The 26,752-nt window shown below is 37.7% G+C and overlaps 3 protein-coding genes and 1 long non-coding RNA gene across 4 annotated transcripts; 3 read left to right on the forward strand and 1 right to left on the reverse strand.

Moving 5' to 3' along the window:
- The first annotated feature begins 6,902 nt into the window (after positions 1–6,902).
- LOC113342558 (major latex protein 22-like) lies at positions 6,903–7,461 on the forward strand. Its single transcript, XM_026587068.1, has 2 exons — positions 6,903–7,089; positions 7,214–7,461. The coding sequence occupies exons 1-2, from the start codon at positions 6,903–6,905 to the stop codon at positions 7,459–7,461; spliced, it is 435 nt and encodes a 144-aa protein (XP_026442853.1).
- A 7,645-nt stretch (positions 7,462–15,106) lies between these two features.
- Positions 15,107–15,760, forward strand: LOC113342564. Its single transcript, XR_003356732.1, has 2 exons — positions 15,107–15,291; positions 15,394–15,760. It is a non-coding gene; the product is annotated as an uncharacterized LOC113342564 (long non-coding RNA).
- A 1,824-nt stretch (positions 15,761–17,584) lies between these two features.
- On the forward strand, positions 17,585–18,319 carry LOC113342530 (major latex protein 146-like). Its single transcript, XM_026587045.1, has 2 exons — positions 17,585–17,792; positions 17,931–18,319. Exons 1-2 carry the CDS (start codon positions 17,591–17,593, stop codon positions 18,203–18,205), a joined length of 477 nt encoding a protein of 158 aa, XP_026442830.1. The 5' UTR covers positions 17,585–17,590; the 3' UTR covers positions 18,206–18,319.
- A 608-nt stretch (positions 18,320–18,927) lies between these two features.
- On the reverse strand, positions 18,928–20,390 carry LOC113342540. The gene is made up of 3 exons (XM_026587052.1): positions 19,871–20,390; positions 19,280–19,378; positions 18,928–19,196 (listed from the first exon to the last, which is right to left on the reverse strand). The coding sequence occupies exons 1-3, from the start codon at positions 20,388–20,390 to the stop codon at positions 18,928–18,930; spliced, it is 888 nt and encodes a 295-aa protein (XP_026442837.1).
- Positions 20,391–26,752: the final 6,362 nt, after the last annotated feature.

Raw genomic sequence — 26,752 nt, forward strand, 5'->3', positions numbered from 1 at the left:
TACTTGGAGAAGGGAGATACACCAAGGAACCGATTGGAAGCACACATGTTAAAAAGTCGTGCAACAAACTACGAATTAAGAGATGGAGTACTTTATTGAAGATCATTCCTTGAACCCTCTCTCAGATGCTTCACACGAAAATAAGGAATGGAAATCCTAAAGGAAATACACTATGGAGATGCAGGAAACCATAGCGGTGGAAAGTCATTGGCATACAAAACAAGGATGCAAGGATATTATTGGCCTTACATGCATAAGGATGCGAAAGAAGTATCTAGGCGATGTGAAGAATGTCAAAGACATGGGAACAAAATACATGCACCGGGAGCGGACTTAAGTTCATCAACCAGTGTTTGGCCATTTGCAAGATGGGGCTTAGACATCGTGGAACCATTCATACCAGTGTCAGGCCAAAGAAGATATTTGATTGTTGCAACAGATTATTTCACAAAATGGTCAGAGACGAAAGCAGTCCAGCACATACGCATAAGGACATCTTCACCTTCATATTTGAGAATATCATCTGCAGATTTGGAATCCCTGTACAATTGGTGTCAGACAACGGAAAACAATTCGAGGGTGAAAACATAGAAATTCTATTAAATGCCTTCAAGATCCAGATTGGAAAATCAACTCCATTATTCCCACATGGTAATAATAAAGCAGGGGCAACTAACAAGACACTTGTGAATACATTGAAGAACAAGTTAGAAGGGCATAATAAAGGATGGTGCGAACATATCCACAATGTCTTAGGGGCATATCAAACAACACGAAGAGAAGCAACAGGAATGTCACCATTCCGTTTAACATATGGGGTGGAAGTTGTATTACCAACTGAAGTCATCATACCAACAACAAATAAGGAGACTTCGAAGAGGAATCTGAATACCAACTTGATACTGGAAAAATTAGATGACTTGGAGGAAAACAGAGAGATTGCCTTACAGCACATGGAAAACTATCATAAGAGACTGGCGAGGTAGTACAACAAGCGTGTCAAACTAAGGGAATTTCAACCAGTGGAGTTGGTATTAAGAGAGATGCCATCTTATCAAAAAGGAGGAGATGGAAAACTGGAGAAGAAATGGGATTGATATATAATCAAGAGAATTGTAGGGACTAAAGCATACGAGCTAATGGACAAGGATGGAAAGAATGTTGGGCGAAAACTTGATCATCCATGGAACAGAATGTACCTTAAAAAGTATTATCCATAGGACATTTAGTAGATTGATGCGTGCGAGAGAAGAAAAAGTAAATTCATGATGTATACGCGAAGATATGAATGTAAAGAAAGTATTCTCAATAATGATCCATAAAAATACACAAGCTAGAGAAAGAGGCAAAAATAAGACCTCACTAGGGGGCAACAAAATTTAAAACCTCTAACTATGGAGGCTAGGTATCCAATTGTGGTGTGCACCCTAGTTCGCACTTGTGCAAGAGGCAATATAAATAATCCCTAACGCGCGTCATAGTTAAGGAAAACCTAGTAATGCATGACTTGGGGGAAATCCATACCATTCCTGGGACCTGAGTCATGGATAGTAGGGGCGAAACAAAAGCCTATCTGGTAGAGACTCCTTAGTATAAAAACTGAGGTACTAAGTTCTCTATCATGGAGTGTAGAAACTCGACCAGGGCGCCGCGGTACACGGTTGAGCCAAGGGTGTCGGGGGAGTCTGATGCGTACCTCACCGTTCTTGGTAAGTCCTGGCTATGATACACTCGGTCCTCAAGATACCCCATTTAAAGTGTGATCTCGTACCATAAGCCACATAGGCTGAGGAATACGATACCGCGAAAACAACTGGTTGTTGCATCACTGAATGGGAAGAGCCCACCCTAACCCTGTAGAGGTACGCTTCCTTAAAAGGGAAATCAGGGGGAAGATAAGGACGGCACCCTCCACTAGGGAGTTGGATTGTGTCAAAGACGTTAATATCACAAGACTTTTACTCATGGGGGTAATTAGTCTTGTCATATTGACGCACATTTGTATATGTTGTAGAGGAAATAATACGAAAGATGATAAGATAGGGTCAATGGGTCAATGCGCGAAAACGTAAAGACGTCATGCGACTCTATCGCATGGCCAAGATAATATCCTGAGGAAAAAATAAGTCATATTAGCAGGAGAGGCTGATTAAGACCTCTACTTAGGGAGGCTCAATAAGACCTCACTAATAAACACTAAGAGACCTAAGCAAGTGTGCATGTGATTTTATCTCTTGAAAATTTGTATTCGCATAAAAACATTTTCTTTCTTAAGTAAACTGTTTTCGCACAACTAACACATCATAGGGATTCGCGTACGTACTATTTATAAACCTTGTTTTATATTCACGTAAGCTATGTTTTGAAATCACATATAACTTATATTTCTTAAAGGAGCTTTTTTCTCTTGACAAATATTTCGTGAAAATGTTATTATCTAGCATGATAATAATAGAGGCAAGTTTGGGAAGTGAAGAAAGAAAATATTATTCGCATATCTAGAAAATAACTTTACATAGAAGCAAAAAAAATTCTTTTCTTTAAATGTGCAGCAAAAAACAGATAAAGAAAAATCCAAAGACGAAAAGAAACTAAGAATCATTCTGGGGAACTTCATCATGCGAACCAATAGCTCCAGTGTCAGCCTCAACATCAGGAGCAGTGCTTGGGATGGAGGTCTCCACAGGAACTTCAACATGAGGAATAGTTTGAGCTCCAACATTGCCAGCTTCATTATCCTTGGGCTGATCTCCAGGAAGAAGGATTTCTTCATCACAACTATCATAATCATAGTCACTATCAGGTTCAGGAATGGCCTCATAATCAGAGATATCAAGGGGTTGCACTTCTACCATAGGAAGCAAATTGGCAATGCATATATCATCCGAGAAATCTTTATCCTTGAGGTGAGATCCGCGTGCAACATCCTTTTGAGCATTCTTAACGTAAATCCTCATCAAATGCTCAAGGTATATGCATCTTCTTTCTGCCCTATTACGCGAAGCTGAAAGTCTGGAGGAGAGGTTTCTAAGATTGTTGTGAGCTTTAGCCAGATCATACCTTAACTTATGATTAGTAAGCTGGTTGGATTTCTCAGAAACTGCAAAAACAAATAATACCAAAACCGACTCAGAAATAATAAAGTCACGCGAAGCTTACAATATTCAAGGGAAGCTAAAAGATTAAGTGAGGCAGTCATCTTGACATGACTACCTTCCATATGAGAAAGGAAATATTGAGACAAGGCGAGACCACTATTTTTCATACTCTCCAAGTGTTTATCAAAATCATCACCTATCATGCCTTCAAGACGGGAGCGAATTTTCTTCCCATCTTGAGCGAGAGAGGCATTTTCCTTCTTTAAAATATCATGCGAACTTCCCAATCGAGTGTGTTGTTCGCGAAGCTTGTTCATTTCTACAGACATCTTTATCTTTCTATTGACAATCTTCTCATTTTCCAAGGACACTTTCTTCACATCTCTATCATATTGGTTCCATAGAACACGAAGGGAATCCTCTTGCTCTATACAGGTTCGCCGAAGAGTGAGATATTGCTGAGTAAAATTCTCCTTTTCACTTAAGAAGGTTTGTTTTTCTTCCATAAGGGTGCGATTTTCCTCTAATAGAGTTTGATTCCTTAAGTCAGCACTATACAACAACCCAGAAAGATAGGATACTTGGGAATTTAGGAAGTCATTCTGGGTACTAAGGCCATGGTTCTCATTTTTCAAATTATCAATTTTATCAAGCAAATACGAGTGTTTATTAATCAATTGGTCTAATTGATGTTGCAACTCTTTATTATTCGCACAAGCATCCTCAGCAGAATGCTGATATCAAATCTTTCCATGACTCGCCTTTGGTTTAAATATTTATATTCGCGCAAGCAAAGGCAAAGAAGAGAAAATACATGCGAAGAGATACATATAACAAAACTTAAAGAATGAACGAAGAAAGGGGAAAATTACAAAGCAATTGAGAAGTAAAAGGGCATACCTCTGAGCTCTTGATTCTTGCTGCGAAGTTTCTCAGCTAGAATATTCCCAGCATGTACGTCGGCTTTCATTTTGGCATTCTGAAAAGTAAGTTCTTGAATAATGAAACTAGATTCAGAAAAACCTTCAGCTTGAATGAAGCAGCGCCGAGATTCCAAGCAGTCAAAGGCAGCATTGACTGATGGGTCCAGTTGAGTGAAGATCTCGTTCCTAGTTAACTTATCTGGAAGATACTCGCACATGCGAAGTTGAGAAGGATCATTGGAAGCTGAATGCGCGAGCTGTATAATGTCAAGGAGAGGTCTCGTACTCGAACCAGCAACACCAGGGGCACCTTCCTCAGAAATAGTAATATTCGCCTGAGATGAAGCAGCTGTGCGAAGAGGAGAGGTAGTTAATACTATACTCATGGAAGGAACAGCTGGAGCAATTCTCGAAGGAGAAGAAATAGAAAACTCCATAGATGTGGGGATGGTCGAAGAGGCAGATATGGGCATATCTTGCAATGAGTCAATAACTTCCTCAGTAGAAAAGGTGATAGCTTCAGTGGTAGCACCCAAATCTTGGGAAGTGGGAGTAATCCTTGGAAAAGAAGAAAGATCGGAGAAGCTAAAAGGAGAAGGTCCTTACAGGTGTTCTGAACGGGATCATCAGAAGGAGCAGAGGATAACGGACATGCGAAAGTCTTCGCTTGAGAAGAAGTAATAGACGGTGAAGAGGTAATAGTGATCGCTTGATCAGAAGTGACCGCATTTGTTTGAATGATAGGGTCAGTTCACCCAGAAGATACTTGTTGTCTAGAACTAGGTTTCTTTTTGAGACTTGGAAGAGCCATGCGAGTATCAATAATAGGAGGTTGTTTGCTCTTTCTAGACTTCTTCTCTTTCTCTCTCGCATCATCCTACGAATAACAATGCATATAAGAAACAGAGGCAACAATACTGTTTAAAGAGTAAGGTATTTCTTAATACCTTGTCATGTGAATGCTTCCTCTTGAGAGACGTGTCGTCTTTGGATCTGGAAGAGGAATCAGGGTTTGGAATGGTGAAACGAGCTCCAAAGGAAAAAGTTTTGCTGCAACAATACCAGTATGGGAAGTATAAACGACAACAACAGAACAATAATGACGATACAGGAAGAACAGTAGCAGCAGAATAACGATGATAGTGATTAGTTACAAACAACAACAAAGACAAATCGTACACAACAAAAATCATAATAGAAGGGATAAAACAAACCTTTGGGAGGAATCCATGGAGTGTAAACACTACCAAAAAAGGAGAAGATGAAGATGAAGATCCAGAGGAGACGAAAATTCAAAGAGATTTTGTGGAAAGGAAAAGACTAAAGAAAGAAAGATCTACTCTCTTGAAAAGATTAAATAGAAAAGAAGTTGACCGGTTGTACCAGATGGAAGAGGAGACGTGTCGGTGAAAGGTGAAAAAGTGAAAACGTGTGAACGGTTATGCTAAAAATCCGGAAATCTGTCGGTCAAAGAGAATATGAAAAGATGATAAGGTGCGGCACATCGCATAAGAGATGCGAAGAGGATTATAAGAGCAGTTTGTCTCACCGCTCTTTCCATAATAAACATCGCTAAGAGAAGAGGAAAAATGTAGGGGTTAAATATCGCACCCATAGGAATTATGCGAAGTAGTACTATTATACTCGCATGTACTATATCCCGTATGACGAAGTTGATGATGTCATGAACTCACGAGTAACGTGTGAAGCCAGTGCGAAGTTAAAGAGCACGTGCGAGAAGATCCAATACATGGGTGCGAAGACATCGCACGTCAGATCCGAAAATAGGGGCTTTATTAGCTGTCCTCTACTATGTAAAACGCCTATATATAGGACCAACCACCCTTGTGTTGAGGGAGAGATCTTTTGGAGAGTTGAGGTAGAATTATAGGAGAAAGAAATTATTTATTGAAATCAATAATTTATCAAGGCTTTCAGAATAGCAAGGCCGATGCCTATAACTTTACTCCTTTTGTTTGAAGCTTGGGTTACCAATGTGTTTCAAGGAAGGTGAAAGGAGGTGTGGAAGATTATCCACTATGCTATTTGTTGGATCTTATGAAAGGAGCGGAATGAAAGAATTTTTGGTGGTCGTCATAAAAGTGTTGAGGAAAATATTGATTTTGTTAAGCAACTTGTAATTTTATGGTCTTATAATACTTTAAATTTGTACCCTCTAGCTATGTTGTAAAAGGCGCTAGGCGAGCCGAGGCGCCAAACCGATTGCCTCGCCTAGGGCTTAAGCGTTCTCTATGCGCCGTAGGCGCCAAAAATAAAATAAAATTGGTCATCATGCCTCGCCTTGGGGCCTTTTTTTCCTAGGCGCCCGTCCTTGGCTTAGTGCGCATTTTAGGCTTAAGCGCCAAAGACGCTCGCCTTTTACAACATAGTTAGCACCCTAATTTCATTTGGAGCAATTGGAAAATTCTCATGAGTGAGTGATCCGTTTTTTTTCTTCTTTTTAATATAACATTTTCTTCGGAAAAAATAAATAATAATTAGCATCAATTTCGTCACTTGCTTTTCTCAAACGCTAATGAATTTTCCTTTATCTGTTTTTTATTGCAATGAACAATCATGCATGGTCCTGCTAGCCACTAGAACGGATTTGGCCTCCATTTAAGATGTACAGTTGAACCACTTTATTTATTTTTTAATAGAAACTGCAGTCGATCGAACCGCCCTCTCCACATATTCTTTGCCTCTTTATGACTGAACAATCAAGTTTCGGTGTACTACTTGGCCACCATATACAGTTCATAAGCTGCAAGCACTATTCCCTATATATATAACCCCGTTCAACTAACACTGATTTTCATTATCACTGTTGTATCCTTCCTTTGTTTGGTGTAAACAATAAGGCAACAATCTTCACCTATCTATGGCTCACCATGGTATTTCAGGTTTAGTTGGGAAACTTGTAACTGAAATAGAGGTCCACTGCGATGCTGACGAATACTATAAAATTTTTAAGCACCAAGATGTTCCAAATGCAGTTCCTCACCTTTTCACTGGTTGGAAAGTTATCAAAGGAGACGGTATCTGCTCTGGAAGTGTCAAGGTCATTGGTATGTATAGAAGATATTGCAGTCAATATCCCGTTTCACTTTCACTAAAAATCCCATTGCACTTTATTATATTTGATTTACGCTTCATGGCTTTGCATCAAGATGTTTATTTTTGCGCATGCAGATGGTAAGACATTTAGCGCTACTGAGGAATCAACACATACCGATGAAACAAGGACAGTACATCATCGTATATTTGAAGGAGACTTCATGAAGGATTTCAAGAAGTTTGATTCGGTGATTCAGGTGAAACCAAAGCCTGATGGAAAGGGAAGCATTGTAAGTTGGTCGATGGTGTATGAGAAAAGAAACGAGGATGTTCCAGCCCCTTCGCTTATCTACCTTTCGTGCATCAAAGCATTATGGACATGAACAAACACTTATGTGCTTCTGAATGAATTATGGTTGCCATCTACACATGAACCGGTTTCACCGGTGGGTGTTACTTCTGGCGAACACTGTTGGATTTGTATTTAGAAGACAGTGTTTAATGGTTTTCAGAACTGTGAATATTTGGTTTATTCTTCTTGATATATATAGTGAATCAGATTACATAAGAAGTTACAACAAATAGAGATATTCTAGGAAAGAACTATATTTACGTAAGACTAAGCTAGGAAAGAACTAGTAAACTGGGAAACCTAGTAAACCTAGTAGACTAAACAAACCGTGTAAAGATATATCGCTAACACACCCCCTCAAGTTGGAGGAGTCGATCCAGATCGAATACCCAACTTGCTAACGAAATGCTGAAATTGCTTGACACCTAAAGGTTTTGTAAATAAATCTGCAAGTTGTTCAAAAGACTGTATATGTTGTGGTTTGATTAAGCCGTTGAGCAGTTTTTCCCGTACAAAATAACAATCAATTTCGATATGCTTTGTCCGCTCGTGGAACACTGGATTTTGAGCAATGTGAATAGCTGCCTGACTGTCACAGGAAACAATGATTGGAAGAATGCAAGGAATTCTTAAATCCTGAAACAAATAACGAAGCCATTGTAGTTCTGCAGTTAAATGTGCAAGGGCACGATATTCAGCCTCAGCAGATGATCGAGCAACCGTTGGTTGCTTTTTAGATTTCTAGGAAACTGGGTTGTTACCTATAGTAACAAGATAGCCAGTAGTGGATCGTCGGGTCATTGGGCATCCTGCCCAATCAGAGTCGGTATATCCTTTGAGTATCAAAGGAGTGGAAGACGCCAAAAAGATTCCATGACCAATAGTACCTTTAAGGTATCGTAAAACATGATTAACAGCATCCAGATGAGAAGAATGAGGACGTTGCATAAATTGGCTTAAATAATTCAGTGCATAAGTGATATCCGGTCGTGTGACTGTAAGATATAAAAGAAGACCAATTAAGTGCCGATAAATACTAGGATCTTGCAAAGGTGTACCAGCCTCGGATGTCAGTTTCAGGTGCGCATCCATAGGAAATGAAGAGGTGCGCGATCCAGTGAGTCCAGAATCCTTTAAGATATCCAGAATGTACTTTCGTTGATAGAGAAAAATTCCTTTGGAAGAACGAGAAACTTCTATTCCCAAGAAGTATTGTAATTTTCCCAAATCTTTGATTGAGAAATAGGACGCAAGTCTGGATTTGAGAGAGGTGATGAAAATATTATCAGTACCAGTGATAATTATATCATCTACATAAATAAGGACAAAGATGGATGTGTTTCCTTTATGATATGTGAAGAGAGAATTGTCACATAATGATTTTTGAAAACCTTCAGCAAGTAACACTGAAGAAAATTTGGCAAACCACTGCCTAGAAGCTTGCTTCAACCCATATAATTTTTTTTTTAATCTAAGAACTTTGGAGTGGCCCTCAGAACCTAAACCAGGTGGTAATTTCATGTATATTTCCTCATCAAGATCTCCTTGAAGAAATGCATTATTTACATCAAGTTGATGGAGGGACCAGCCTCGAATGGCGGGAATGGATAATAGCACATGCATTGTGACTAGTTTAGCAACAAGAGCAAAAGTATCATAAAAATCAATTCCTTCTTGTTGGGTATATTCTTTTTCCACTAAGAGAGCTTTATATGGTTCCACTGTACCATCCGCATTAAATTTAATTTTAAACACCCATTTACAGCCTATTGACACTTTACCCGGTGGAAGATCAACCTGAATCCAAGTGTCGTTGGCTTGTAGAGCAAGAATTTCTTTGGACATAACTGCTCTCCATTTAGGGCATAGCATGGCATGTGAGTATGTTTTGGGTTCCTCAGTAAGAATCACCTTAGCTAGGAAAGCTTTATGAGCAGGGGAAAATTTGTCAAATGACAAATATTCAGTCATTGGATAAACTGAAGTGGAATTGCATTTTGGAAGAGTGCAGTGATAATCCTTCAAGTACGAAGGAGCAGACTTTGTAAGGACTGGCCGTGATGATGATATATCCGGCGCAGGAGATGATGGTGAGTTGCAATGTGATAGTGCAGAAGAATTGTTGTCAGTTTGCAAATGGGAGGCTGTGGTTTCCATCACATAATTGTCTGGGGATGGCGTTTCAGCATTAGTCAAGACAGGTCGAGAATGTATAGTAGAATCCTGTTCCACTGGGACCGGAGATGTCTTTGAAATAACAGATTGTTGTCTAGAGTTATCTTCATGGGGAATTAAAATGGAGTCATAGAAAGCAATATCAGAGTCGTGTATATGTTGAGTGGTAGTTGATTGCGGAAGAGAACCTAGGTCATGAAATGGAAAAATCGTTTCATGAAATACAACATCTCTGGATGTGTAAATTGACTTGGATTCCAGGTCATATATTTTATAGCCTTTCTGATTATCCGGATAGCCAACAAAAATGCCCGGTTTAGCACGGGCATCAAATTTGTGAGATGGACGTGAGTTTCGTCCAAAACAAAGACAACCAAAAACCCGGAAATGAGAATAAGATGGTAATGTTTACAATAGCATTTCATGAGGAGATTTGTGTGATAAAACTGGGGTCAGAATTTTGTTGATTAAATATGCCGCAGTCAATATGCATTCACCCCAAAAACTCAATGGAACGTTAGACTGAAAAGGTAAAGCTCGAGCTACATTGAGTAGATGTCTATGTTTACGTTCGACAATGCTATTTTGTTGAGGCGTGTAGACACAGCTTGTCTGATGCAAAATACCATTATGGTGAAACCAAGATTGTAGTCCTTTAGATTTAAATTCATAACCATTATCAGAACGAAAAGTTTGAAGTTGAGGGATGAATTTAGTGTGAGTCCCAGAAAATATGGTAGCAATCTTGTGTCCATATTTCCGGATTCCAAATTGGAAAAAATTTTGTAAACATGTTAGGGTTTCTGATTTTACAACCATGAGATAAACCCAAGTCCATCGAGTGTAATCATCAACTAAAGTGAGAAAGTATCTGGCACCCGTACAGGATGCTACGGAAAATGGTCCCCAAATATCAACATGAATTAGCTGGAAAACATAAGAAGATGAAGAAGTAATTTTATTAAATGGTAACCTTGTTTTTTTATTCAAGGGACATACAATACAAGAGTGAGTACTCTTGGAGTCAATGCAATTAAAAGTACGAGATAATAAACGAAAACAATCCTCGCTGGGATGGCCTAAACGACAATGCCACATATCATTGGCTTCTTATTTGCAATAAAAGAAAAAACAAAAGGACAGAAGCTAAAATGATATAGGCCCGCAATGCGCCTACTCCATCCAATCTGCTTGTTCGTTTGAAGGTCCTGGAAGACACATGAATCATGAGAAAATGTAATACAACACTTTGTTGTTTTGGTTAGTTGACTAACCGATATGAGATTGAATTTAAAACTGGGAACATGAAGAACATCAATTAATTTGATTGTAGGTGATAAATCAATATTGCCAATATGGCTCACAGATGTAAACGATCCATCTGAAAATTGTACGTCAATTGTTTTATCAACCACCGCATAAGTAGTGAAAGACGATATAGAAGAGCATATATGGTGCGTAGCACCACTGTCTACAATCCAAGTAGACAAAGAACAAGCAAATACGTGTGGAAAAGAAGACAACAGGGAAGGAGAAAACGTACCTACGCAGTTTGCCGCTGGAGGAGACACAACACTGTTGCTGTTCGGATTGAGCAGGTTCAGGAGCTGAGCGTATTACTCAGCAGTGATCGACGGAGCCGCGGAAAGCTGGTCAGGTGTAGCAACTGTGGCTAAAGCATTGTGAGCAGCGGCCTTTGAAGAGTCATTAGGATATCCGTGTAGCTTCCAACAGACCAGTCGTGTGTGACCATGCCAGTTACAGTGATCACAAAAGGGCCGGGGTCGTTTGTTTCCATAGGAGCTGTTTCCAGGAACTGGACGGAATTGCGAGGAAGGACGCTGTGATCTGGCGTCTGTGTGAGAAGCAGCTAAAACAACAGATTCAACTATTGGAACAACAGCGGAGTTGATGCCTTGCTGCTCTTCTTCCTGGCGTACGAGATTGTACAGTTGGGCAGCCGATGGTAACGGTTCAGTGACTAGGAGTTGGCTTCGCAAGGCAGAGAAACGATCTTGAAGACCATGTAAAAACTCCATAGCACGATCTTGATTATATTGTTCAATAATAGACTTACCAGCATGACAAATACAAGGTGTTGGAGGTCGAAAAGAATCCAATTGATCCCAAGGAGTTCTGAGTTGGGTGTAGTATTGAGCAACAGGGTTATGCTCCTGTTTCAAGGTGGAAATCGATTGCTTGATGGCATAAAATTTTGTGGCATTGGACTGAGCAAAACGACTCTTCAAGTCCATCCACATCTCATGAGTAGTGTCGAAAGACATCACACTACGACCAATCTCTGATTCACAGGAGTTGCAAACCCAACTGCCAACAAGATCATCACAGCATTGCCAGTAAGGTATATCAGCTGTAACTTCTGGCTTAACAATGGTGCCATCAATGTAGCCAAGTTTGGCTTTAGCACTCAAAGCCTTACGAAAACCGCGAACCCAAGTGGCATAGTTTTCACTTGTGAGAACTGCTTGATAGAGAATAGTTGTAGGATTGTCTGCTGGATGAACATAATATGGACTAGATGGATGAAGGTAAGGATTAGAATCAACAATACCATTGGTGTTGTTGGTTGGTGATGGATCAGTGACGTCTCCCATTGAAGCTTGTGAAGAAAAACTGTTTTCGGCAGGTGAGGAAAAGTTTCTCAGTAGATTGAAGCAACTGAGATTGTTACAATGTTGTGAAGGAAAGTTTGTGGGAGATAAAACCTAGCATGAAGATACCATGTTGGATTTGTATTTAGAAGACAGTGTTTAATGGTTTTCACAACTGTGAATATTTGGTTTATTCTTCTTGATATATATAGTGAATCATATTACATAAGAAGTTACAACAAATAGAGATATTATAGGAAAGAACTATATTTACGTAAGACTAAGCTAGGAAAGAACTAGTAAACTGGGAAACCTAGTAAACCTAGTAGACTAAACAAACCGTGTACAGATATATCGCTAACAAACACGGCTTTAGTGTTAGGTGTATGTATGCAGGTTCATAACTACGTCAATATGTGTTGTTTTAATCATTTGCGTTTGTCATTCTTGCAGTATACCTATGTCTAGGTACTCTATCTCAGTAATGGAACACTTGATGTTTGATGGTTATCTTACCAAGTCACTATGTGTGTGTTTTGTAAAAATAAAGAGCACTATGGGTACTTGCATGTATTATGATATCTATCATCTCTGTTGATATCCCTCCTGAATAAATCACAAGTCATTGAATTTTTTTGTTTGTTTCCTATCAGCCAATCATATTTAACCAGTTTTCAAATCATTGTTGTTAATCAGGGTTGCAAAACACAGCACGTTAACATCTAAGTACAACGCATCACGACTTGTGATCTGGCATGGCATAACACATCATGTAAGCTTAGGGTGTTGTACTGTGTCAAACTAATAGGCATAGCACAACATGCGGCGCCGATAAACACGCGGCACATCACCACACGATATGTAGAAAAAGCACGTCATAACGATTTGTGATCTGGCATGGCATAACACAGTACAATATATCATTTTTTATGTGATATCATTTTTAAGACATCCTATGGGTATAAAATTTCTAATATTAGAAGATAAAATGTTTTACGAAAATGATTTGTGGCACTCGATTTTAGTGCACCCAATACACCCAACTTTAGGTGGCACAGACACGTTGCATTCTCCTTTGATTTTTGTTTCGATTGTATTTTCGTTTGAGATTTACGCCTGGTTCTGATGAAGAACAACCAAGTATCAAAGGTTGCCATGTTAGCAACCAGAGATTGGCACAATATAGAAACCTCAAGCCAAGCAAGGATAACACAACAGATAGAATAATCTGAAACATGAATACTTTAGTGCGCAGTAAATTGTGAGATTGATGTGAATCTAACTCCATTAATCGATGAGTTTGTGGCTTAACATCAAATACCATGTATTCCACAGTCCTAATAAATTAAAAAAAATACTAAACATGTTGATATATATACAAGATCAATTTTGTTTTGATGTAATTTATACAGATTGTACAAGAAAAAAATAATTTTCAGTTCAAAACCCTACTAATTGCTTCATCTCTTTAACCTCTTCTTTAATGATAGACATTGATTCAAGAAAATTTCAGTTCAAATTTCATAGTGACTTAGCTACAACGATTGCAACAATGAGAAGAGATCATCAACATCAATAACAAGGAACCATCATCGCCATCATCAATAATTAGTCAAAAATCTAAATAAAAAATATACGGTTATTAAGTTTTTATTAAAGAAGAACGCCACGTGTGTTTGCCAGCTAAGGTTGGGTGCATTGGGTGCACTTAAATTGGGTGCCATAAATCATTGTTGAATGTCTTATCTACGACCTATAAAGTTTGTATCCCTCTTTTACTTATTTTTAGGCTATAATTGGTTAAAATTATTTTCATTTTTATTTTTTAACAATTTAATAACTACTTCCGTCCCTCATATATAAGACTAAGGGCTATGGGATGAGAACCTCGTTCAAATTGAAAGAGCTTGATCAAATATGATTAAATTAGGTGTTATAGTATGGGATAAGAAATGGTCCACTTTCAACCAAACTCATTCGCTCACTTTTTCAAACGAAAGAGTGAGTGAAAGTGGAGACTAAGAGACTGAAGATTAGCCGCTTGGGAATTCGTTTGCTTGAACGGTTGATTTTTAGCCTTTCAACCATACTTTTAGTTTTTCAATATATTAAAACTCTTAAACGCGGGTCTCATTTGGATTTTATGAAAATGAGTAGATTTGAAATGAATAGAAGTATGAATGAATTTTTTCTCTTACGAAAATGAAACAATCGGTTTATATATGAAGCCAAAAGATCGGATTCTATATGCATATTTTAGCCGATTGTTGATGTCCTACGTAAAAACCAAAACACCACCCCAGAACCGGTTTACGAGTGCAATGACCGTAAACTAATTCCAGTAGTGTTTTCAAAAAAAAAATATCAAAATTTTTTAGTTGTTTGATGTTTTGAAGATCGATTTAAATTAGTTGTCTAACACGATTAATTAACGCCTAAAACAATTAATTAACATTAATTAATCAGAGATCATATAAGTAGTAAGAGAATAATCGGGTAAGGGCTTGTGTAAAATTAATTTCTAATGACCCTTGTTAATTTCTAGTAACAAGCTACAGATAAAACCCCTAAGATTCAGTTACTATATACATACAGTATTTGTTTCAGTACAAAAATAAAAAATAAAAAATACATACAGTATTACTATTACAGAGGTTCAAACACATCCTCTACAAATTATTTGACTCCATGTTGTGGACTAACGGATACATAGAACTATCCATCCAGGACATAATTGTAGTACCCCATTTTCGTACCATCTAACGTTGGCCGGTAAAAGGAAAGTTTGACATGTACAGCTCACAATGTCACCATGAACTTAGTCCGCTAATTCCTTTTGTATATAAACTCGTTAGACCAACATAAAATTCATAGTTATGGATTCGTAGTTCCATATACTGTGTGCAAGAATCACTGACTGTCGATGGTCAATCATGGTGATTCAGGTCTAGTTGGGAAACTTATAACTAAAATAGAGGTTTATTGCGGATGCTGCTGAATATTGTAGAATTTTTAAGCACCATGAAAATGTTCTGATCATCTTTTCACTGCCGTCAAAGTTGTCCAGGGAGATGGTATTTTTGCTAAACAAAATATTGCAATCGATGATCCCATCTATATGAATTGATTAATCACTTTGTAATTTTACCTTCATTTGTTTGCTTTTGTACTTGCAGAGGGTAAGGCAATGACCGCTAAGGAGGAAACGACACGCAGTGATGAAATGAGGACTTTACATCACCGCATACCTGAAGGAGAATTGATGAAGGATTATAACAAGTATTTGGTCCAGTTAATCATTCAAGTTTTATGAATGCTAGGTTGACCGTGAGTTTCTCAGGAATATTATCTTTTGTGAGAGAATGATGAGATCCAGTTTAGTCCATTACCAAGACTGTTTTAACGCACATTTTTAAATCTATCCGATAAGGATCCACTTTAAATATTATCGTTCAGGATATATCTCTGTCAGTCTTGAATGGTAGTTCTATGAGTTTTCTTTATCAGCCACGACTGTTTTAACGCGCATTTTTTAATGGTTTAGCTTTTTTTTTTGATACAAAATTTTAATGGTTTAGCGCTGCATGCATGGTCACATCCCCCAATCAGTGATCTTAGCATCTTTGCATCCTTAATTAATGATATTAGCATTTTGCATCACTAATCAGTGATCTTAGCATTTTTGCATCCTAGCTTGATCAATGGGATGGTTAGTTAGAAGTATAGTCTAGTCAATTTCCAGAACGGTTATTCAAATTGTTTTCAGTAGTAGACAAGTAGGTAGCATGGTGAAGGCGTGCCAAATCTATTTCTTTGATTTTGTCTTAGATCAAAATCAAAATTTGTTCCCTACCTTTTCCGATTCAATCAAGTACCATTGAAACCCCTAATTTTGAAAAAAATAAATTGTAAACTACTAAAAAATTTAGATTTTCAAGAGTTGAATAAGGATGGCTATTCTGACACGGTTAACTATGCTGAAGCAGATGTATTTCTACTCGCAACAGAACTAGCAATCAAGTTGAATCTGGATTCTATTATCGTTGAAGGAGACCACCAGGTAGTCGTACACCCCCTGGAGAATCTGGAAGATAAGAGATGATATAAAGAAGCAATCCACTTGTTTCAACAACTGCAACTTCAATTATGTGCAGAAGCTTGCTAACACTGCAGCACACTCTTTAGCTAAACATGCTTATTCCCACAAAGTCCAACAAGATTGGACTGACTCAAACATTCCAAGCAACATAGCTGCTCTCTGGAATATGGATAGTATTTAGTCTTTGTTCATGTTTTTGCTTAACCAAAAAAAAGAAAAGAATGGTGGCTCATGAGGTACTTCCTCCATCTAATTTGCTCCAACAAGTAATATCGACATTGCTATTTGGCTAGATTTTGTGCACCCTTGGGTGACTGGCTCCTAAAAAAAGATAATCAACCATTTGGAAGTGGAGAGTCCTACGGTCTGAATATCATGGATCACTAGAGCCTTTGGAGGAAGAGGAATGCTACATGGATAGATATGTTTATTCTTGGTTAAACAATGCATGTTACATGGATCCAAGAAATGGTGGTGGTTGGATGTCGTTGTTGGTATGGACGTACGTATAAGCAGTGGGCTTGCTAAGAAACAAGATGAGATTTGAATGTTTGATTCGAACAGTCAACGATATTCCAGTGACGGTCACTTTACAAAAATTAAAAATGACTGTTTAACGAACGATAATTTGACGGTCTCCGGTCAGTCGGCTTTTTTGTGCCTGCTGTACTATATTTCAACAACTTTCTCTATTATTTGACCGGCAGATATGGACTGGAGTAGTAGATCTATAGGATAGGAGTCATAGGACTATGGCAATGTTTGTAAATTTGGCCCGCGATGTACTAGTCGAGTAAAAAGAAAAGTTAGACATGTACAACTCATAATGCCACTGTGAAGTGTGAACCGTAAATCTATTTATTTATTTTCTATATAAGCTCGTTTAACCGACATGGATTCAATATTCATTTTCACTGTATGCTCGACTTCATGTAAGTGGTTACTAATACCGGCCATGTGTTCTTTAAAAATTTTCTAAAACGAATTTGCTTTTCCTTTCAAGATGTACAGCTGTTGAACCATTTTATTTTTTTTGGATAGAAAATGCAGTCGAACAACTTGCTCCACATATTTACGTGCCTCTTTTAGTTTTAAGCAGACTAATCACGTTTCAGCACACTAGTAGGTGGTAAGGCACTGTATACAGAGCATAAACAACCATAAGCTGCACGCATTCTTTCCCTATATAAACCCGTTCAACTGACATTGATTTTCATTATCGCCTGTTCTGTGCAAACAATAGGTCAATAGGGGAACATTCATCATCAACATCAATGGCGCATCATTGTATTTCAGGTCCAGCTGGGAAACTTGCGATTGGATTGGAGGTCAGCTGCGACGCTGACAGATATTACAAAATTTATAAGTATGCAGAAGATGCACAAAAGGCAGTTCCTCAGCATTACGCCAGTACCAAAGTTATCGATGGAGATGCAAACTGTCCTGGTTGTATCAAGGAATGGAACTTCATTCACGGTATGCATAGACACACTTGAGCAATTAATCATTTTACTTCATATACTTCCGGTTTTCCATGAATAATATTTCGCGCTTGATTAGATATAACTTACGCTTCGAAACTTTGCATTAAAATGTTAGTCTTCATGTATGCAGACGCTAAGACGATTAACACAGTGTCGGAAACAACACATAATGATGAAACAAGAACGTTACATCACAGTATATTTGAAGGAGACTTGATGAAGGATTACAAGAAGTTTGATTTGATAATTGAAGTCAATCCAAAGCCTATTGGAAAAGGATGCGTTGTCACATGGACTATTGAGTATGAGAAGATGAACAAGGATTCTCCAGCTCCCTTTGCTTATCTACCTTTCTGCAATCAGGTCATTATAGATATGAACAAATACCTATGCGATTCTGTATAAGTGGTAAATGCTATCTATACATGAACCCCGTTGGCTGATGATTGTGTGTGTTATATACGTTTTCAGTGTCAGTGACTCAGTGTTCTGCCATTATGTGTGTGTGGTTTGATTAGTTACGTCCGTATATCAAATAAGGATTATATAAGCCATCTGAATGAAGTTGTATAGTTTTGTACTTTTTTTTTTTTTTTGCTTAATCGGGTTTGGCCTTGGCTGAACTCCTTTGTAATCTTTGAGTTGTTCATGTTAATAAAAGAATGATTAAGAAAGAAAAGAAGATATCATAAATAACCATGAGCAAAAAAAATGACAGAACAGTCAAGTCTGGGTATACTAGTTGACCACTATATACAGTTCATAAATAACCATGAGCTGCAAGCATTCTTTCCTTATATATCCCCGTTCAAACTTTTTTTTGATCGGAAAGGAAGATATATTAGAATGAGAGGATGTACAGAGTTCTACCAACAGTAGAAAGAATAAAAAAGAAAAGGAAAGAAAGAAAGTGAAAATGAAAAGGCTACATCAGAAACAAATAGTCCCAATCTCTAAGTACAGAACTGGAAAAGTTGATATGTACTCGTTTCCCAGCAGCCGCAGCCCAAAGTAGGATCGCTGTTTTAGCTTCATTACCTAGATCATCATCGGTCTTATATATATGAGCAGCATCAAAAGTGACGTTCTCTCCATAAAGACCAGAAGATAGCTGCCGGCATTAGGCTTCAAATGAAATTTCCATTACTTGAAAAGTTTGTGTGAAGCCAACTGCTTGCTAACATCTGTATAGTTCTAGGAATGACCCAAGCATAGTGAGAGCTAGGAAGTAACATGGACCATACTCTGAATGCAACCTTACAATGTAAGAATAAATGATTTTGAGACTCTGGAGCATCCCCACATAGTACACAGGAATAATGCAACGGAATTCCTTTGTGCTGAAGAACATCTTTTGTATTTAGTTTTCCGTGTATCAGACTCCAGGTATTGCTGCCTTCCAAATAAAAAGGAAGGGGAAATCGTCTATACCATCTGATTCAACCAATTTTAAATATAAAGATTTAACCGAGAACACACCTGAAGCATGTAATGACCATCGCCTAGTATCTGCCAAACCATCTGCAATTGGAGGAGTATCTCCTATTAGAGTAAGGAGCGCTGCATAATCATCAGCCTCTGTATTGGTGAGGATACGTTTAAAATTAAATTTCCAGCTCCCCTCAACGGAAATCATATCAGCAATCTTTGCATTCCTATCTCTAGACAACTTGTATAGATTAGGATACAAAATAGCCAACTGATCATGTCCTCACCATATATCATTCCACAATGCGATAACCCTGCCAGAATGCATATAAACAGTGGAGTTTTTATTTATTAAGAATGCAGAATTAGCAATAGCTCGCCAACATGAAACCCCAAAAGTTTGAGTAACCTTTCCAGGAATCCAACATGAGACTTCCGAACCATATTTATCTACTATGATCCGGTACCATAATTTATTTTTCTCTATGCCAAGTCGCCAACACCGTTTAGCTAACATAGCTAGATTCATCATTATAAGATTGCAAACACCTAGTCCACCTCTTTCTTTAGTAGCACGAACCAAATCCCAATTTACCAAGTGAGAAATCCTTGTTCACTCCTTGTGTTCCCCCAAGAAATTACGCATCTTTTTCTCTAAAATCTTAATGATAGAAACTGGAGCCTTAAATAAAGAGAAATAGTAACTGGGCAAAGAAGATAAGATGCACTTTAGGAGAACAAATTTTCCACCCTTGGATAAAGATATCTTTCTCCATGGGGATAATCTAGAATCAAACTTCTCGATAATAGCTACCCAAATGCTTTTAGAGACGGACTTTGCACCAAGTGGCATACCCAAATACATGAAAGGTAAGCAATCAGTCGGGCAACCAAATTCTTCAGCCCAAATAGGTAATTCTGGTACATTCTCCACTGCAATAAGCCTGGTTTTAGAGGTGTTAACTTTTAAACCGGCAATGTACTCAAAGCATTGAAGTGACGAAAACAAGTTGTGGAGCTCCTCTTTTTTATGATCAATGAAAAAAATAATATCATCTTCATAATGAAGATGGTTAATGGAAATACTCGATGGTGAAACAGAGAAACCCCTAAACAAATCTTGATTAGCAACTCTATCCATGTATCTTGAGAAACCCTCCATTGCAATATTAAACAAAAGAAGTTGGGTTTCTTGGTCTAGAGTGAATCTTCCAAAGGAAAGAGGAGGTATAGGGATAAAGAAGGTTGAAATTGGTGAACAAAGCCTGTCAAAATGGATATAAGAGTGAGAAAAATGCTTTGTGGAGAAGAATTATTAACCAAAAATTTGGAGGGGTAGTTGAAGCTTTGTTTCCTAATCAGACAAACAAATCTGTTTGTTTTAACTTGTGGTCTGGAATTTTGAAGGAAAGAGACTTTGTTAAAATAGGGTCTTTTGTGGTGGTGGGAGATGGTACCAAGATTTATTTTTGGGATGATGTATGGGTGGGAGAGCATTCACTAAAAACTCTATTTCCCTCATTGTTTCATCTTTCAAAGAAGAAAAATGCAATCATTAAGGATCGCATCTCAGCTGAAGGGGATTGGAAACTAAACTTTTCAAGAGTTTTGACAGAAACTGAGCTGCCAGAGGTTGATAATTTGTTGGAAGTGATTGGGCACCCTGCAGAAAGGCTTAATATAGTTGTGGTAGAAGATGACAGGCATTGGAGCTACGGTAAGGGGAAAGGTTTTTCTGTGGCTAGTGTTTATGAGGCATTGGAGACTCAGGGTTTACTTGCTTTTCCATATAATCATTTTTGGAACCCAAAAATCCCTTTGAAAGTAGCTTTTTTGGTCTGGTGTCTATGCTATGATGGTGCTCCAACAAATGATTATATGTACAATGCAGTCACACTGAGACTAATTCTCATCTTTTCCTGCATTGTGACATTACTTCTACTGTGTGTGATTACATTCTGAAGAGTTTTGGTGTTGTTTGGGTACATTGTAGTGATGTTAGAATTAAGAGATTATTGAGTTATTTGCCTTTTGCAATATGGTGGTGCATCTGGAAAGAGCGCAATAAAAGGCTTCGCAATAATCTGGAGTAGAATAATGAACAGATCATAAATGAAGCCAAGTGTTTGTTGTTCAATTGTACAATAAACACAGATATTTTTCAAAAATATGGTTTGTCTATGCTTTTATGTAATTGGGATGCTCTGATGCAAGCATCCATGTAACTTTCTAAGCTTGGTCACAATCTGGTGACTGAGTTTTCTTTTAATATACTTTTCCCTTTCAAGTCAAAAAAAAATATTAAACAAAAGAGGAGATATTGGACAACCTTGTCTGACACCTCTAGAACTGTTGAAGTAACCAAAAGGTGGACCATTTATAAGAACAAAGAAGGAAGAAGTAGAGTAGCAAAATTTCAACCAGTTTCTCCATTTCCTACTAAAACCCATCTAAGTCAACACAAACTCAAGATATCGCCAATTAATTCTGTCAAAAGCCTTCTCAAGATCAATTTTACATACAATTCCAGCATTCCCAGACCTTAGTCTAGAATCTACCAATTAATAGCAACTAAGTCCCATCAATAATCTGCCTGCCTTCAATATATGCGCATTGCACCAGAGAAATAAGATTATCCATAACAAGTTTAAGCCTTGTAGCCAAAAATTTTGCAATGATCTTGTATACACTAATAAGGATACTAGTAGATCTACAATCTTTTATGGTCTCAATGTGGTCTTTTTTTTGGGACGAGAGTAATGAAAGTTGAATTATGATTAGAATCAATTGTACATGAGATGCAAAATTCCTTCACCGTACTTATAATTTCTTCCTTGATGAAATGTCAGCATTTCTCAAAGAAAATTATTGGAAACCCATCCGGACCCGGAGCCTTGTCGTCGCCTAAATCTCTTATAGCTTGTACTTCCTCTTTTTCAGTGAAATCAGTGTCAAGAATTGAAGACTCCATCGAAGTGATGTTGTTGAACACAATTCCCTCTAAATCAGGTCTTATAATTTTTTCTTCAGTAAAAAGTGTCTTCTAGCAGTAGCATTTGTTAGAGCATTGCTCAGTTAAACTCGCATGCGTTGCTATCTCAAGCATGTTTGTCAATGTTAGTGATCAAAACTATAAGTCTTGATTTCTAGCCTATTATAGCTAAGGTCTCGGACTAGGATAAAAAGTGTAGTTGAGCTCAAGAACTCCGTGGAAATCTTCATATAAGACAAAGGACTACTCAAGGAACTGGTGGAACTTCATCGACTAAAAGGTATGTGGAGACTTGAACTTATCTATCACTCAAAAGTATATTTACTCTATCTCATATTATTGAGACAAAAGTCGTTTAGATATATAGACTTTGATTATACACATTTGGTATTTCGAGCCGAGTTTATCTCTCCCGTCTATTTCTCGAAATATGTGTTGGTAAGCTTTCGCTTTAGCCAAATTCATATTTACCTAGTGACGAAAGCCATGTTATGTTTCAATCACTTTGAAAATTGCTTTGACGAAAAATGGTTTGTGAATAACAACTATATAACGTCCTCTAAGAATGTTTCAATGATTGAAATGAGAGTTTAGATTATATAACCATTGGTGGATATAAGCATTGTTGTGGAAACACATATATGTATAAGTCCTTATTCCTTGAACTGAAGTTTGCGAAATTTGTTGATCAATAGAACCAGAATAGTGGCGTGAGCTAAGTCCGCGAACTTGCGAAAGTTCTCTACCCGAGAAAATCTGCTGTAGTTTGTGAACTCCTTCCGGGAACTTAAGTCCGCGAACTTGAGTTGGTTATATAACGGTTGTTCTAGAACTCATGTTTATATAAACTAAGGAATGCTTTTGCAAATCGTGGCTATAAAGTTCATGAACCGATTCAAGTGAATCAAACCGTTTTTGCTTCGATTATGTCTTGTGTAGTTACATAAGATCTAAGCAATTGAACAACTCTCTAACTAGTTCATTTGATTCATTTGAACTAGTTATGGTGAAGAAGAATATAGTTGATATGAAATTGCTCATATGGATAACCATTTGGTTAACTATTGTTGAACCAACAAATGTTCATATTTGGGTAAGGTTACATAAACCCAAAATAGTACATTTCATTTGTGTGTAACGAGCTAAGTTTTCGATCTAACGGTTGAGAAATATTAGCTTGAATCTAATCAGGTTTTCATCTAACGGTGAATATTAAATGCTTTGTTACCAAGCTAACATTGATTGCAAACCCTGATTTGAAAGACTATATAAGGGAGAACTTTATCAACTGGGAAACCTAATCCCCACACTTTACATGTGATACTAGTTGCATAAGCTAGAGTCGATTCTCCTTTAACATTTGGTTTCTTCTTCTAAAACCAGGTTAACGACTTAAAGACTTCATTGGGAATGTGAAGCCAGACCGATACTACTTTCTTGTAGTTGTGTGATCTGATCTTGCTGATTTTATCATTTTGAGTACAATCGTAACGATTGGCTTGAGATTTATATCTCCGATAGGCAAAATAGAAAAGTAGTCACAAACATCTTCGTGTCATCGTTTGTGATTCCACAATATCTTTTTTCACTGCGTCGATTAAGATTATTGTGAGGTGATTGATAATACTAGGTTGTTCTTCGGGAATATAAGTCCGGGTTATCAATTGGTTCCTGCTCACCTTGATTTATCAAAAGACGGAACAAAACTCGTAAGTATATTCGTGGGAGACGGATTTATCTATTACCGTAGACTTTTCTGTGTGATACAGATTTGTTTATTAAAGTCTTCGACTTTGGGTCGTAGCAACTCTTAGTTGTGGGTGAGATAAGCTAAGGGAATCAAGTACGTAGCATCATGTTGGGATCAGAGACGTAGGAGCATAAATGTACCTTGGATCAGTGTGAGATTGATTGGGGTTCAACTACAGTACAGACCGAAGTTAGTTTGAAGTAGGATAGTGTCTGTAGCGGCTTAATATAGTGTGTTCAATCTGGACTAGGTCCCGATGTTATTCTGCATTTGCGGTTTCCTCGTTAACAAAGTTCTGGTGTATGTGTTATTTCTATTCCGCATTATATTTTGTTATATAATTGAAATATCACAGGTTATGTGTTGTTCAATCAATTAGAATATCTTAACTTTTGGTTGTTGATTTAAATTGATTGACACTTGGATACTGGTCTTTGGTACCATCCAAGTAATCTCTCTAGTATTTGATAAAGACTCGCATATTTCTATTTGCTTGAGTATATATCAAATCGAGAGATTGAGATATAAACTCTTTGATATACTTTTATTCTAGATTGAGTCTGACTGTCTAGTTGATTCTCTAGAAAGTATAGCGGAGTTCGTCCATACAGATTGCTAAGTGAAATATTGGGTGTGGTTGTTGTACCCCCGCTTTTGCAATTGGTATCAGAGCAGGCAAACACGTTCAAGACCTTACAAGTATGTGTTTGTAGCGATCTGACTTTATGCACAGAAAAGTCTCTAGAAACGCTTCACCAGGATTAAAAACCAATCGTAGAAGAAGTTTTAATAAACTGGTTATTCTCCAGAAAAAGTTGGATGAACAAATCCGGATCAACTCTGATCTCATAGCAGAAATTGCAATGCTTAAGGATTTGAAATCTGTCAATATCCCTTTAATGGATCTGAATAACTCCAGTTGTTCCTCTCTGAAGAACAGCCATAAGTCAGGTAGTAAACAACGTTCGCATGTTGTCAAAACTGATGTGACTCAGAACTTTTCTGACGAATTTAAAAGTGTTATCCCATTTTTTTTTTGTGATTCCTCTAATCACTTTCAACATACTTATATGTCCTTCCAAAAGAGCCTGAAAGTTGCAAGTAATCCTCACACGAAAACTAAACAACTTAGTGCTTCTCTAAAAGGACGTACAAAACTATCAGGAAACCCTAAACATGAAAGTAATAATAGTATGGGAGCTTTTGGTTTAAAATCAACATCACCCTTTCAATGGTTTCTTGACAGTGGATGTACCAGACAAATGACAGGTGATCTCACATGGTTTGTTTCTTCTGACGACTATGAAGGAGGACCAGTAACTTTCGGAGATGAGAGTTGTTGCTACATTAGCAAGAAAGGGACGATCAAATTGCCCGACATACCTGAAATCCATGATGTAGTATACGTAAAAGGTATGACTGCAAATCTTCTTTCTATTAGTCAAATTCGTGACAAAGGCCATAGAATTGACTTCAATGCAAATGGATGTGACATTGTAGACAAAACTGGGAAAGTAATTTTTCAAGGAACTCGTGGTAAAAACAAATGTTATCTTCTTGATACTTAGTTTATCAATTATTTCAATTTGACTAAGGTGGAATCTACACGTCTTTGGCATGAGCGTTTTGGTCACATCAACTATTGCCTTCTAGCTAAGATCATTAACAAAGAACTTGTTAGAGGCGTTCCCAAAATTAATGCAAAGATTGAAGGTGTATGTGGTGCCTGTCAAAAGGGTAAACAAACGAAAGTTCACCATAAATCATCTCGAGATATTCTCACTAAAGCTCCACTTGATTTAATTCATAGGGATCTCTTCGGACCAATTCAACAACCCACGGTTGCTGGTAAGAAGTATGCTTTAGGTATGGTAGATGATTACACCAGATTTCACTTGGGTTGCATTTATGTCTCATAAGAGTGAAACCCTTGATGAATTCAAGATTATTGTTAAAAGAATCCAGAATGAACAAGGTCGCAAACTAAAGAAAATTAGGAGCGACCGTGGAACTGAATTCAAGGACACTAAGGTGTTTGGATTTTGTGACGAAGTGGGGATTATTCAACAATACTCACCACCCATTACTTCTCAAGCTAATGGAGTTGCAGAAAGAAAGAATAGGAACATTCAGGAAATGGTCAGGGTAATGCTCCATAACAAAAACTTACCTCTAAGGTTTTGGGGAGAAGTTGTTTTTACAGCATGTTATTTGATCAATCGTGTTTACTTACGGTCTAAAACCCTAAACACTCCTTATGAGTTGTGGTATATATGGAAGAAAACCAAACCTACACTATTTTAGAGTGTTCAGAAGTAAATGCTACATTCTAAAAGATCGAGAACAGAGAGGGAAATTCGATACCAAAAGTGATGAAAGTATGTTTCTTGGCTATGCTTCTGATAGTCGTGGTTTTCGAGTATTTAATCTCAGAACCCAGGTCATGATGGAATCTGCTAACGTTATCATCGATGATACTAGTGATTTCCATCATGATAATCCTCCTGCTGAATTGCCTCCAGCCGAGACAATTGAGAAAGTCAAAGAAATACCAGAATCAGTTGAAGTTATCCCAACTGTTTTTGATCCTGATATTTCTAGTGACTAGGAGAAGAGCACTGATCAGGATACTCCTGACGAACAAGAATGTCTCCCTCCATGAAACCTCTGGGTTCAAAGGAATCATGATCCCGACAGTATTATTGGGGGAAGAGATTCTACAGCTAATACTAGAGGGAAACTTCAAAACATGTGCAATTTTGGTTGTTATCTGTCACAAGTA

Source organism: Papaver somniferum, unplaced genomic scaffold, assembly GCF_003573695.1.
Source record: "Papaver somniferum cultivar HN1 unplaced genomic scaffold, ASM357369v1 unplaced-scaffold_43, whole genome shotgun sequence".
NCBI lineage: Eukaryota > Viridiplantae > Streptophyta > Magnoliopsida > Ranunculales > Papaveraceae > Papaver > Papaver somniferum.

Bases quoted from the DNA above. Each gene is read 5' to 3' on its own strand.
- LOC113342558 (XM_026587068.1), top strand. From the start codon at position 6,903: ATGGCTCACCATGGTATTTCAGGTTTAGTTGGGAAACTTGTAACTGAA. The intron at 7,090-7,213 runs GTATGTATAGAA...TTGCGCATGCAG, and splicing joins TGGAAGTGTCAAGGTCATTG to ATGGTAAGACATTTAGCGCT.
- LOC113342540 (XM_026587052.1), bottom strand. From the start codon at position 20,390: ATGGAGGGTTTCTCAAGATACATGGATAGAGTTGCTAATCAAGATTTG. The intron at 19,379-19,870 runs GTAATTTCTTGG...TCACCAATACAG, and splicing joins GATTTTAGAGAAAAAGATGC to AGGCTGATGATTATGCAGCG. The intron at 19,197-19,279 runs GTGTGTTCTCGG...TTTATTTGGAAG, and splicing joins ATGGTCATTACATGCTTCAG to GCAGCAATACCTGGAGTCTG.
- LOC113342530 (XM_026587045.1), top strand. From the start codon at position 17,591: ATGGCGCATCATTGTATTTCAGGTCCAGCTGGGAAACTTGCGATTGGA. The intron at 17,793-17,930 runs GTATGCATAGAC...TCATGTATGCAG, and splicing joins GGAATGGAACTTCATTCACG to ACGCTAAGACGATTAACACA.